Source organism: Typopeltis vanoorti, chromosome 6 (genome assembly GCF_054136105.1).
Source record: "Typopeltis vanoorti isolate ZY-2024b chromosome 6, IOZ_Tvanoo_1.0, whole genome shotgun sequence".
Taxonomy (NCBI): domain Eukaryota; kingdom Metazoa; phylum Arthropoda; class Arachnida; order Uropygi; family Thelyphonidae; genus Typopeltis; species Typopeltis vanoorti.
The window spans coordinates 85775001-85790024 of record NC_143554.1 but is presented as its reverse complement, the minus strand read 5'-3'; the positions used below and the strand labels follow the sequence as shown (position 1 = coordinate 85790024).

General features: G+C 35.8%; 1 protein-coding gene across 1 annotated transcript in view; it reads right to left on the bottom strand.

Moving 5' to 3' along the window:
• Positions 1-15024, bottom strand: part of Nost (Nostrin) — a 281655-nt gene that overhangs the window by 49376 nt on the left and 217255 nt on the right. Inside the window, exon 10 of the mRNA XM_090394525.1 lies at positions 1877-1965. Coding sequence (XP_090250651.1) covers positions 1877-1965 — 89 coding nt within the window. The remainder of the gene's footprint in view (positions 1-1876; positions 1966-15024) is intronic.

The window sequence follows — 15024 nt, the reverse complement described above, 5'->3', positions numbered from 1 at the left end:
TCTATTGTTTCATTATTTTTCGTTTCTGATTCCAGTATAATTCTATTATCCTGAGGGCTTTTGTATCAATTTGAATATCTCATTATTTCTATTAACTTTTCATGGCTTACTGTATCAAGTGCTTTTTGAAAGTCTATAAAGAAGAGCTATGTTATTTATTTTTATTAATCTTTTAATAATAGTTTTTAATTTATAAATGGCATTAATTGTACTTTTTCCTGACATGAATCCTTTTTGTTCACTTATAACATTTAATTCTAATAAACATTCTGTTTATTATTTTCAATAGTATTTTTAAAATATGGGATATGATACTAATTCTTCTAAAATCTGTACGTTCTGCTGCATTATTCCTCTTTGGTATTGGAATGCAAATAGATTGTATGTAGTCTTCTGGTATGCTTTTATCATATATATTCTATATTATTTCTATTAAAAAATCTGTTTCTTTTTCCCCTATCTTTATTATTAACTCAGCTGATATTCCATCACATCCAGTCATTTTGCCATTATGTAGTTTTTAATTGTGCTTACTATTTCTTCAAGTATACCTGGATTTTTTGAATGAACACTACATAGGTTTGCCAGGCCTGTTGTCATACAGTTCTGCGAGGTATTCTTTCCATCTTTGTATATCTTGTCCTCTGGATTTATAACAACGTTCTTATCTTTTAACTGTTGGCCTAATTTTCTTTTGGTTATTAAAAAATTTTATTTTTGAATGCAAATCTACAAGTTTATTTTCTTTATCTAATTTCTCTATTTCTAAGCAATTATTATTGATCCATCTGTTTTTCTTCTTTGTATTTTTTTTTTTATTTGTCTATCTTAGCCTTTATATTCTTCACCTCCATTGGGGTTATTTTTCAAGAGTCTTCTTTTATCCCTTAGTTCTAGTATCTCTTTAGTCATCCATGTTTTTTTTTTAATGGATTGTTTTTCTGCTGCATTCAATATTGCTTCTTTTATCTTGATCCATTTGTTGTGATCTTCTTTCTTTTCAATGTAATGTGCTATGTTATTCTGAAATAAAGTCTTGGTGTTAGTTATTTTGTTTATCTGTATTCCACTTGAATGTTCTGTTAGTTCTTTATTGTAATTCTCGCAAATCTGTGGTCTGATCCACAGTTGGCACAGCTTTTGAATTTGTTATTCTGTTTCTATATCTTTGATTAGTATGTGAACCATTAGGAGATCTTCAAGTATACCCTACTTTTTTTTTCTTTTTGTTCATAAAAAGTGTTTGCAGTTATCATTTTATGTTTTAAACAAAATTCAATACATCACCTCTATCATTTTTTATGCCATATCCATATGGACCTACAACAGAACTTATTCTTTCCTTTCCTATTTTGGTATTCCAATCACCCATATTGATGTATTCAGTGGTTGAGATGACAAATGTTAGAATGAACAGAAAGGATGAGTGAAGTAAGACTCCCAGAGAGATACAGAGATATCAACCTCAAGGGAGAAGGAATAGAGGATGGCCTTTGAAAAAATGGGAAGAGACCATAACAGGCCACTAAGCCTATTACTGGAAAGGAAGAAGAATTACCAAATGTTAACTATTATTTATTCTACGAGCTTGCATTAAAAGTGTAAAGTAATCAGAACTTTTAATCTTATGAAGTGGCTAAAATTATGAAATGCATCAAAATTGTCTATACACTAGGCACAAAATTAATACACACAGTCTTCCGTGCATTATTTAAGAATAATGTGTACAAAAATGCAAACCAAAAGCCACATAACATTAGTAATTGCTTCTAAGACAAACTTTCAGAACTATACTAAAAGTGCTATTTCAGATATCAATTCTCTAAGAGCATTTCATCTCAGTCAAAATCATGGTATTCATGAAAATTTTACTTACATGTTGCAGCTTTTCGCTGACATCATTCTGAGCCTCAGCATCTCCAAAATTTGGAGTTTCCTGGAATACTCTAGCCAGATTTTCTACTCCTAGAAAATCAGAAATTTTTTTATAATTCATACTTCTGAAAATTTTTCAGATTTTTTTTTCAATATATACCAAGTTCTACTTAACTTTAAAATAATTTTCAAAACACATTTATGAAAAACTTGTGGGAGAGTGCAACCCACTCAGTGGATTGCATATCATATAAACATGTGGTTGCTATATCCAATAAGAATACTACTACAGTAGAGAACATTTCAATCTTATCATTTCAACTTTCAGATATCTTCAGCAAATTAGATGGGCAACTCAAAAAGCTATGGCTAATCTCTAATCTACCTGCTAAGAATCCATAATGACAGTATACTGTAAAGACAAAACTGCATCAACTTATGATCTTCCAAATAAAGAAGCTATTAAAATAATTCATCCAAGATTATATTAATAAGATGCTAAAATGATAAAAAAAGCACACTATTTGAAAGGTGATATGAAAATGGCCTATATCATTTACTAATCTCAATACTAAGCATTTAATCAGTTTCTTGTATATGAATTTTCTCCTCATAATTTCTTTGAAATCTCCATCCTGCTCTTTTATACTAAGAAATTATATTCTTGTTTAATCCTTTAACCTAGTGTAAGCAAACAAAGGTTGCACATGAAGGATCTTCATGACTAAGCTACTTGTACACAGAAACAGATGACTTCACATCAATTGCCATAATATCCCATAATGCAAAGTGCACTTCCTTTTGGATGTGCATAAACTATGTATTATGCAAGGGTCACTAACCACCTAGTTTCAAACCTTCACAAGGTCTCATCAGTGAGAGAGAAGAGCCAAGAAGATAGCAAGGTTGAATTAATGCAGAGGTCAATATTTCTGTTTAAATATAACGGTGAAGAATTAATTCTTCACTGTTATATTCTTCATGTTTGCTTACACTTGAATAAAGGATTAAACAAGAATTTCTTGGTAAGTATAATTTATAATCAAGTTAAAATCATTCTACAACTAACCTTAGTTTTTGACTCATTTTTCCCCCATCCTCTCTTCACAGTACTGTAGAATGTGTCACATCTGATTATACTAGCTATAGGTTACTGAAGAACTGTGCAATTGGCAGAAACTTTTGCAAACCTGATGTTTTTTCTAAGAAAATTTGAATATACCGATGTGGTTGAATGACTATAGTTGCCATTGCCACATGTGGGGTCACTGAATTTTAATCTAAAGAACCTAGTAGGATAGTCACTTTATAAATGGGAGTGAACAAGCTGATAGAGACTAGGATCTTGGAGTGCTAACAGACAGGTTACAGATGAGAGAACCCAACACTTGTATGCATGGCAGAAGATGGCAAATCCATTCCAATAATAGGATAATCAATCCGTTTTGTGGGATGAGTGTTTATTATTACACATCAGAAAATTATATTTTCTTTTATGAATATTGAAGTTTTTAAAGCAGTAACTATTTTGTTAAAATTGTTTAAGTTGTTGAATATTCTTGACTAATCTTGTCATATATTAAGCCATCTAATCTTTTCACCTAATTTTAACAATTTGATGATTTACTATGTTACATATATGAGAACAATGTTTACTTTTTTTTTTCACACACACACTTCATTAACCAAAGTGTATATACACACAACACATAAAATTGTTACCTTTCTACACACACTCATAACCTTAGTGGGTCAAATCTTCTGACATTAAATACAAAATATCTACAAATGTTGACAAAAGTTAACATATTTCAGTCAGAGACTCAGACATAAGTGTTTTAAGTTAATGGAAGTTTTATTAAGAGGAAAGCAGCAGCAACAAATTTCTTTGCACTCAATCACACAGGAAATTACCATTCATACCTGTATCATCTGTAATATATATACCTTATTGCAAGTATGTTCAGTTTCTATTTAAGGCAAGTAGTACCAAAAAACATTAACAGTTTACTTCATAAGTTTCAACTATCAAGCACTGAAACAGAATACAATTATTTTGGAATGTTCTTTTATTTCTTACTTGATAACTGTCAATTGCATAAGCACAAAATAGCTTTCCATCCAATTTTCAATCAAAAAACAAAAGTCACAATGAGATGTATTAACTTCTTAACAAGTCAAATTCGCTGAAAAATCAACACATTCTTTATACTTATTTTCATAAAGGAATCATTTACAATTCTCTCTCTCATCCATCAGCTCTCCACAGTAGAAACATACCGTATTCTTTAATTTGCAATTGCATGAATGACATCATGGTATCAAAAACAGCAAAAAATAAGTTTTCAGTAATGGCAGGCAGTATTCATTAGTAGGGCAATGAAGTTTCTTTTCCACTTGAGTTTCACAGTATCAAATGCCGAGGTATTTTAATTCCAGTGACGTGGGAAGATGTGTGCATCTTCCTGATTCTTGTTGCTGCTAAATTGATAAACTAGGGGTGAGGTTATAGTTGGATGTATTGGTAGCAGCGAAAACAAAAAAAAAAGTTTAATTTATTAGAGTTTCTTTAAATTTACAGGGAAATCAAAGCTAGATAGAACATAGTCTGTGGGTAGTTTGCACTTAAACATAGTATTTTCATATCGTTTCAATACTGGCAATTCAGTTTGCCAATGACTTATCACCAAGTCCTCCACCATTTAAGGACTAGATTTTACACAGCACACTACCAGATTTTGTAGTATGAAGTGCTTGCAGCATGTACTTATCTCTGCAGTTAGAAATGTAGCAGGTGAGAAATCAAGAGTGCATGTCTGCATAAAATGTAGAAAATAAGACCTTTGTGATTTAGAAATTAGCATAATGGACTTCAGTGTTATGCCAAAAACAGGTGAATACTGACAGTTACTAGTAGCATAATCGAGGGAGAGAGAAATAAGCAGCATGCAAAAGAATTAAAAATTAGAGAGTGTAGTAGGTTTGAAAGACTAGTTTGGGAGGATGGTGTTGACTTGGAGGATGATGTTGCAAAGAGAGATACACTGAGAGAAGAAGTGCAATGTATGAGGAATGAGTTGAGAAGCATGCAAGAAGAGATTAGGAAACTAGAAACAGTGATTGCAAAGTGAATTAGAGTAGGATATAGAGAGAGTTATGAGAATGATAGAATGGGAGAATGAGAGGAAAGCAAGACAGTGCAGGAACCAGGAATGGAGAGATGATAGGATGGCAAGTAAGCATGAGAACAAGAAAAGTGTTCAAGGAGAGAGAGTGAGGGATGCAGGTGAGCAAGGAAGGAAAAGAGTGGTACAAGGTGCAATGCATGTACAACTGATGATCCATGGTGTGCAATAGAATGCCAGAGGAGTATTAGCCTGGAGGAACAATAGATAGTATGACTATGGCAATTAACCGAGGTGAAAAAGTGGATGAGATGATTGTGATGGTAGGCACAAATGACTTGAAAGCACTGAATCAGGTGGCAAAATATTTGAGGTTGTAATGAAGCAGACAGAGGGAAGAGCATATTGCCCAGGTATAATGCACAGCTAAAGAGAAAAGCATCAATAATGAACAATTGATAGCCAAAATTGTGTTGAAAGAGGCCTGGATTACATGGATGCTTGAAAGCCATTCGAGGACAGAAAGGACCCCATATGCAAAAGATGGCTTGCATTTGAATGAGGAAGGATTTAGGCATCTGGAGCATGTTCTCTAAGCAAGTCAGTGTGTTGATGCAAGGAAACTAGAATTATCAGGGTGGGTGGTAGCACAGTGGCCTCTTGTGGGAATAGTTACTTGGGAGAAGGGGAAATACATCATGTAATGCTGAATCCGGTGGACTCGAGGGAATAGTGATGGGTATAGAAACATTGACAATGCATTGATGATGCTTTATGCTAATACCAGGCGTATCTGATTTAAAGGAGATGAACTGGTGGCAATGATTCTAATCCTGTCCAAAGATTAGAATCATTGAGACATGACTGACTGAAGACAATACAAACAGAAATAGAAGTAGCAAGGTATATCATTTTTCAGCAGGATAGGAAGGACAAACATGATGGTGGAGTACTGCTTGTAAGTGATGGGTTGTGTGTCCTCTCAAGTGTAGAGAATTTGGAAGGCAATAGCACTAATGGTTTTGTGAGCATATGGTGTTAGATGGAGATGACCAGGACAGGATATTTAGTGAGATGTTGAAATAAGCCAGAGAGCACAGAGCAAAGAGTAGGAAACATTTAGATAGTTGGGATTGGCAAGTGCAAAAAGAATGATCGTTATGGGAGAATTTAACTACAGCAGTATAAATTAGGAACAGGAGAATGGAAGTCTTGAGGACAAATGTCTTAGACAGCATGTAGTAGAAAGAGCACAAGGTTCAAGAGTTTATATTTGGTCACAGTATCAGATCTGATTGTAACTAAGATGGCATCTTTTCTCCCCACTTAGAGAGAGTGGGGATGTGGTTTTGAGATGGAAGATGGACATTAGACAGTATCAAAGAGAAAGGAATTCGTGTGGAATTATGAGGGAGGTGATTATTATAATCTTAGAAATCAGCTTGAGATAGTTCTGTAGATGGAAAAACTAGAAGGGCAAAATATCATCAGTCCTTGAGAAATGGTGAAGAAACCTTTATTAGTAGCAATGGAAAGTTGTATACCACAAGTGAAACACAGAACACAATTTGGTGTAAAGTGGATGACAAACAATATCAAACAGGAATTTCAGGTGAAAAAGAGGTTAGGGAAGAAATAAGGTGAGGAGTGGAGAGTAAACACATGAAGAATATAACACTCAGGCCAGGAGACTAACTAATATGGTAAAAGAAGGCAAAACTGGAATGTGAGAAGAGACTGGCCATGAGATCCAAAGAAAATCATAAGGAATTCTTTTATGTGGCTAGTAAGAAGAGGAATGATTGTGGAAGAGTGACATTGTTAGATAAAAAAAAAAAAAGCATAGTGACTGATGCAAATGATATAGTAGTGGAGCATAATGAACACCAAGGTTCTTTCATCCTGGGAAATAGGTTTTAATACTACTCAATGGATGGGGCTGGTTTGATGCTTAAAAGTGCAAGAAGAGAGTATTTCAAAGACTGAATACTCTGGATACACTAAAGAAATGACAGCTCCTGGCTTTTCAATGAGTCCGACACAGGAAAGGTACCCAAGGAACAGAGCACAGCAAGATAGATAGTATCATTGCATAGGGATGGTAGTAAAATGGATGTGTCAACTGGATGGACCAGTTTGTATTTCATCAGTAGTTAAGATATTGGATAAATTACTGAGGGGTCATTTACAGCATTGGGCAGATGAGGTTAATGTTTTTATATAAGAAAGTCCACAAGAATTTGTAAGGGGATGCCCTTGTTTTAGTAATCCGATTGCCTTTTATAATAAAAGGCAAAAACTGCAATTGATGAGAGAAAGGCATATTCTGGAATTTTTTTGGAGATTATAAAAGGCATTTCATAGAGTGCCATATGATAAACTGATATTTAAGTTATAGCACATGGATTTAGATTTCAGGTTAGTGAATTGGATTGAGGAATAGCTGTTGGATAGCTAATCAGCTGTGTATAAGGGAGTGGTATCAAGGAAGCAGAAGGTTACAAGTGGGGTCCCACTGGGACCAGTATTGTTTAACCATTATATCAATTACACTGTCAATAGATTGCAATGGGATATTCAGTTGTTTGTAGATATAAAGCTGGGAAGGCTTCATGTTGGAGGTTTAATGGAATATTATCAGCACTGAGAAAGGATTAAAACTAATTTTAATACTTCCAATATTTCGTCTCAGTCAGAGAGACATCTTCAGGGATTACGAAAAACTTTTTGTAACAACACAAATATAATACAATAGTGAGTGAAACTAATGTCCACACAGTTAGCCTAGTGGCTTTGTGCTTCACAACCATATGACTGTGGAAGGAGTTGATTCCCGTTGAAGACGTGAGGAATTTGAGGATCTTCCTCAGTCATAGCCAAGTCAGCAGGTCTTGGGCAAGGGCAGTAGGGTTTTTCCACCAGTTTATCTGGCGTTTTTCATCCCACAAGCAGGCAAACGAGCCCCATGAACATATGCTATCCTGCCCCGTCAGCGCCAGGTCAGTTGGGAGTGGTACTAACAAGAAGTTGCATCTAAGTAACACACGGACCCTGAATTAGGAAGTGGAGAATAAATGCACAGTGAAAGAAGAAGTGAGTGAAACTAATGTCCTATCTAGGTGGTACACCCTCTATGGGCATTTGTAGGTGGCTTCGGATGTAAAAAGGGATCTCGGATAATTAATGTTGCCCAAATTTTGGGAAGTTTTATGCAACCATATTTGTTTAAATTAGGTTGATTTCAGAGTGCAGATGCAGATTCAAAAAACAATCTTTCTTTTTTGAATCTGCATCTGCACTCAGAAATCAACCTAATTTAAACAAATATGGTTGCATAAAACTTGCAAAAATTTGGGCAGCATTAATTATCAGAGATCCCTCTTTACATCTGAAGCCACCTACAAATGCCCATAGAGGGTGTACCACCTAGATAGGACATTAGTTTCACTCACTATTGTATTATATTTCTGTATGTTGTTACAAAACATTTTTTGTAATCCCTGAAGATGTCTCTGTGACTGAGACAAAATATTATTATTCAGGCCTCCATGGAGTCAAAAGACTCATTGTGGGAGGTCTTTTCTAAGAAAGACCAAGTCTATCATACCACTCCATCAGGCAATGCATTCCATGGTTCAACCACCCTCCATACAAAGAAACCACTCCTCACCCTCTTGCTCACAGTTTCCTTTTGTAACTTCGAGGAATGGTCTCTTGTCATCACTCATTCCTGCTGTTCAACCAAGTGAAAGAACTCCCCAGTGTCAACCCTGTAACCACCTCGCAACAGTTTAAAAGTCTCAATCATATCATCTCTCCTTCTATTCACCAAATTCTGTAGTAAACATTCCCTCAGCCGAACCTCATAACTATCATTGTACAGTCCTGAAACAATCTTTGTTATCCGCCTATGTACTCTTTCCACAGTTAATTTATTCCCTTCAAATCCTGGGGACCAAATCTGAGAACAATAGTCCAAGTATGGTCTGATCAGGGTCTTATACAACGGAATGATAACTGTTTTATCTCTGCAGGTCAGTGTCCTTCTTATTATTGCAGCAATCCTCTGTGTTACCTTCACTAACTTTGCAATACGTCCCCTAAATTTCAGGTTTCTATTAATCTTCAACTCCAGATCTCATCTCCCCTACAATATAACTCCTCCCATAGAGTATGCAGTGTCCCATCGATGTTTCCCAAACCTCAAGACCTTACATTTTGCTGCATTAAACCAAAATCCCATTCATTTGCATATCTATCTAGCTTATTCAAATCCTCTTGCAGGGCTGCCGCATCTGCACTATTACTAATAATCCTTCCCAGCTTCGCATCATCTGCAAACAACTGAATATCCCTTGCAATCCACTGACAATGTCATTGATATAAAGGTTAAACAATATAGGTCCCAGTACTGAGCCCTGTGGGACCCCACTTGTAATCCTCTGCTTCCTTGAAACTGCCCCACCATACACAACTCTGATACCTATTGAACAGCCAATCCTGAATCCAGTTGACCAATCTGACATCCAGACCCATGTGCTGCAACTTAAATATCAGCTTATGTGGCACCCTGTCAAATGCCTTCACTAAATCTAAGAAAATGGCAGTATATGCTTTTCCCTCATCTAATTCTCTTGTAACTTTATCATAAAAGGCTAGCATATTGCTAAAACAAGAGCACCCCTTCACAAATCCATGTTGACTCTCACAGATAACATAACCCTCATCTGCCCAATGCTGTATATGGTCCTTCACTACTTTCTCCAAGATCTTACTAACTACTGATGACACACAAACTGGTCTATAATTAGACACTTCCAGTCTGCTAGTGCCCTTATGCAGTGGTACTATCTTACCTTCCTTCCTTTCCATGGGTACCTTTCCAGCAGCCAGACTTTCATTGAAAAGCCAGGTCAAAGGCACTGTCAGTTCTCTAGCACATTCTCTCAAAACTCGTGGTGAAATACCATCCAGTCCCACAGATTTACTGAGTACTCAGTATTTGAAACGCTCTCCTCTTGTACCTCTAAACCTTGAACCTGCCCTAACCCTCTAGCATTAAAACTGACTCCTCCAGGATGAAATACTCCAATAAAGTGTTCATTTGGGAAGTACCATATTGAAAGTATTAAAATTAGTTTTAATCCTTTCTCAGTGCTAATAATATTCCATTAAACCTCCAACATGAATTCTTCATAGCACTTAAGCCTCAACACACAGAAAGCTGGGAAGGGTTATTAGTAATAGTGAAGATGTGGTATCTCTTCAAGAGAATTTGAATAAACTGAACAGATGAGGAAATTAAAGGGAGAGGGGATCAATTTAATTCAGCTAAATTTAAGCATAATGAACTTTGGAATACATCAATGGGCAGCTGCATACACTGTTGGAGGAACTGTACTGGAGCAATTGGGGGGAAAACAAGGGATATTGGGGGGAGGGGGGATAATTGACTAAAACCTGAAATTCAGGGAACAGTATTGAAAAAGGTAGTGAGAAGGTGACGAGAGGATTTCTGCAATACTGAGAAGGATACTGACCTGCTGAGATAAGAGTTGTCATTCCACTGTATGAAGCTATAATCAGACCACACCTGGACTATTATGCTGAAAATTTTGGTCCCAAGGATTTGAAGGAGATAAATTAACTTTGGAAAGAGTGCAGAGGATAGATAACAAAAATATCAGGACTGTATAATATTAGTTGAGGATAGACTGAGGGAATGTGGAATAAAGCTTGGTAGATAGCAGAGGTGATAGAGACATTTAAACTGTTGAGAAGTAGTTACAGAGTTTACACTAAGGAGTTGTTCTTTTTGGTGGAACACAGGTAAGGAGCAAGGACAAGAGCCATCCCTGGAAATTGCAAAAGGAAGTTGTGAGCAAGAGGATAAAGGAGTGGTTTCTTTGCATGGAGGGTGTTTAAACTGTAGAATGCACTGCCTAATAGTGTTGAGAGCACAAACTGAATGACCTCAAGAAGTGATATGATACTGTTTTCTAAAGGTGGGCCTCCCATTGACGAGTTTCGCGACTCCATGGAAGTCCTGAATTATAATAAAAATCATAATTCCACTGGTAACTAACCATGAGGCACAGTTAGGCTTAACAGAAAATCAGTAGTTATCTAATGATAGTGAAACTAGATGTACTGCTGTATGCTTATATTCTTCTTTCAACAGAAGACTTCTAACAATTAACATATGCTGTACACAATTTTTATTCCACTTTTAATTAACTAAACAATGATATTTCATAAACAAAAATCATGTCAAGATACTTAAATACTTTGCAATACAGTTGTACATTTAGATTTGACACGTTGATAGAGTTGGAGAGTAGATTAGTGATTGATAAGTATCAACAAGTTGTGTAGGGAAGCAATACCCCTAGAAGAGGAAAGCCACCAGTGGTGTGCAGTTGGTTAATGCCATTGCTGTTTATCTTATATGGCAATGATATGAAAGGTTCGAATGAATAGTGATATGCAGTTAATTTCAGATAATGCAAAATCAGGAAGAATTATAAAGATTAGAGCAGTGGTGGCTTTGAAAGAAGACTTGAATAGACTAAGTGAATGAGCTAGTGATGAGGTAGCCAATTCAATGTTGCAAAGTGTAAGGTTTTAAAATTTGAGAAGCAAAGATGGGATGCAGAGTATATAATTGGTGGGAATATTTTTGATACCATGGAGGAGATAAAGGATCTGGAGATGATTGTGGATAAGGATCTAAAACTTTTGGGACATTGCTAAAATTGTTGTACCATTGTGCAAGGCTCTGATCAGGCTGCATATATATTTTACACAGATTTTGATCACCTTGTTTTCAAAAGGATGAAGAAACTGGAAAGGATCCAGACAATTGACCAAGGTGGTTTCTGGTCTTCAGAACATTAAATATGAAGAAAGAAAGACTGAGGAAATGCAATTTGCAGAGCCTTGTAGATGGGGGGGGGGGGATTGATTGAGACAATTGGTGAGAGGTTATTGCCAGATTTATGTGCATGAGGTGTTTATAAAATGTGGGGAGGAGACAGAAGAAGCCATCCCTGGAAGCTGTATATGGAATGCAAGCAGGGACAGCGAGGAGTAGGATTTTTGCATGGAGTGGTAGGTGATTGAAATGCATTACCTCAGATAGAGATGTTGAATGCATTTAAGGCAGGTATGGGCAACCTTTCCTAGTTCGGGGGCCAAATTATCATTCTGTCTCCGAGTCAAGGGCCGGACCAAATTATTAAATAAAATAAATTAATATTAAACAAATTAAAAACAAGTTGCTACTTCATATTTCATTTATTTATAATATAATGCTTTGGTATAAAGCTCTACATAAATTTTATAATATAATGAACAACATAATTTAATGTGAAGATTGGCCTTGTATTTCAACTACGAGACTATCAATATTGACATTAATATTACTTAAGGATAATCGCATAGAATTTTCTAGGTTTTCGTCCGTTATTCTTGTCCGAATTTTTGATTTATTGCATTTTCATCCTCGAAAGAAAACTTCGCACATATATGTGCTGCCAAAAAAGACAAATGATTTTTCTTGAAAAGGCACGTAAATTTGTATATTTTTCTTCCGCCAAATAAAATTTATAAAAATCCATCAAAGCAATGTTGTTAAATTGTGATTTTAGCACTAAATCCACCTGAAGCTCAATAAGTTCCATGTGTAAGTTTTCTGGCACATTATTTACATCAGCATCCATCGGACGAACAAATATAGCGAATGTGGAGTCTATGTTTTTGAAGTCGGCAAACCTTGTATCAAATTGCTCTATTAGCACCTTCAGTTCATCTCCATAACAATTATAAGAGATATTTTTACGAGTTGCTAGAGTAGGAAAATGATAACAATTTTTAGCTCTTATCTGACTTTCCAACAATCTTAGTTTATTACAAAAAGCTTTGATATGTCCATGCAGTTCATGTACCAATTATCCTTGTTTTTGCAATTTAAGATTCAGTTCATTTAGGTATCTGGTGACATCTACAAGGCATGCTAAATCACACACCCACTCAACTTTTACTTGGTTAATTGTGTTTCCTTTTATGTCCATAAAATCTGCAATATCTTGTCTCAGATCATAAAATCATTTTAGCATTTTACCTTTACTCAACCACCTCACTTCACAATAATAAGACATCTTCATAATCCGAAAATAGGTCTGCCAAATACTCTTTAAATTGGCGGTGATTAAGTGCACGTGACTTAATAAAGTTAATACTGGCTACTACAACTTCCATAACATTTGTGAATTTAATCAATTTTGCACAGATTTTGTTGGTGGATAATGCAGTGAAAATTTGTTAAATTTTCCGGATGGATCTGTAGTTCTATTGATCTTTCATGAACTATTCCAATAAATCCCTTCTGTGCACCAACCATTGCAGGGGCTCCATCAGTGCATATGCCAGAGAGTGAACTCCATTTAAGCCCAAATCTCTTGAAGACTGTGTTGACTGTTTCAAATATATCTTCACCGGTAGTTGTTCCTTTTAACGGCCGAAGCCGTTAAAATAATTCTTCTGTGATGTTGAAATCCGCATCAACTCCTCGAATAAATATTGCTAGTTGTGCTGTATCGGAGCGCATCGGTGCTGTCATCCAAAGCAATTGAAAATGCTTCCAATCTAGCAATCTTCTCTTTGAAACTTTTTTTGATATCAGCCATAATTTCTATCCGTCAAACAACAGTACGTCTTGACAAACAAATATTCTCAAAGTCTTTTTTTCTTTTCAGGACATATTATACTTGCAACATCCAGCAGACATTCTTTGATAAATTCTCCTTCACCAAATGACTTAGAATGCTTAGCGATTTTTTTGCTTACCACAAAGCTGGCTTTGACAATGCTGTGGTGCTGCACTCTTTGCTTGTTGAACATTTGCTGCTGGATATCCAAGTTCAACTTCTGTATTTCATCTTTTCGTAGTTGTCCATCAATTTTTGGGTGATCCGTATGTTTCGAAATAAAGTGCCTCTTCAAGTTGTATTCTTTGTTGACTGATACGGATTCGTTGCACAGCAAACATACAGGCAAACCTTTATTCAAAATAAAATAATCCTCCGTCCAGTTATCTTGAAATTGATGATTCTCTGCATCTACTTTTCTTTTTTTTGCAATAACCCCTGACATTGTTCCAAATTTATAAGCGATATTCAGAACTGTGAAACAAAACAGTCTTCTACACCGCAGGCACTGAACAGAACTCAACATCAACGCAGGCACCGAACAGAACATAACATAAATGCAGGCACTGAACAAAGCACAATACCAATGCAAGTACCGAACTGACACATTGTAACACTTCACACATGCTGCTAGTCAAAGTGAGAAAGAGACCTTGGTTGGAGAAACAGTGTTTTGTGCAAGTCATATGATGTCAGCTTAATGTGAGTTAGTAGAACACCATATTTTCTCCCACCATGAATCAAACAAACTTTGCTGAAATAGATTAGGGCTGGATCAAAAGAAGTAGAGGGCCAGATCCAGCCCGTGGGTTGCCCATATGTGATTTAAGGCATAGTATGATGAGCTATATATAACAATAGACATCTCACAATGAGTCAACTCCATGGAGGTTAGATGATAGTATGCAGGAGGTTTAATGGAATATTTACAGCACTAGCAAAGTACTAAAACTAATGTTAATGCTTCCAATATTTCTTCTTAGTCACTGAGACATCTTCAGGGATTACAAATAACACACACAAAGACAACACAATGCTAAATGAAACACGATGAAATCTAAGTTCTAAGTGGTGCACCCACTATGGGCATTTGTAGGTGGCCTAGGATGTAAAATAGGACCTTTCACAATTGTTTCCCAAACTTTGGGAGGTTTTATGCATCTGTATTTATTTAAATTTGGTTGATTTCTGAGTGCTGCTGCAGATTTTAAAAACAGTCTTTCCTTTTTGAATTTACTATGGTAGTCTTAAATAATACAGATATATTGGTAAACTTTGACATCACCTCACTGTTTACCAGTATTCCCTTAAATGAC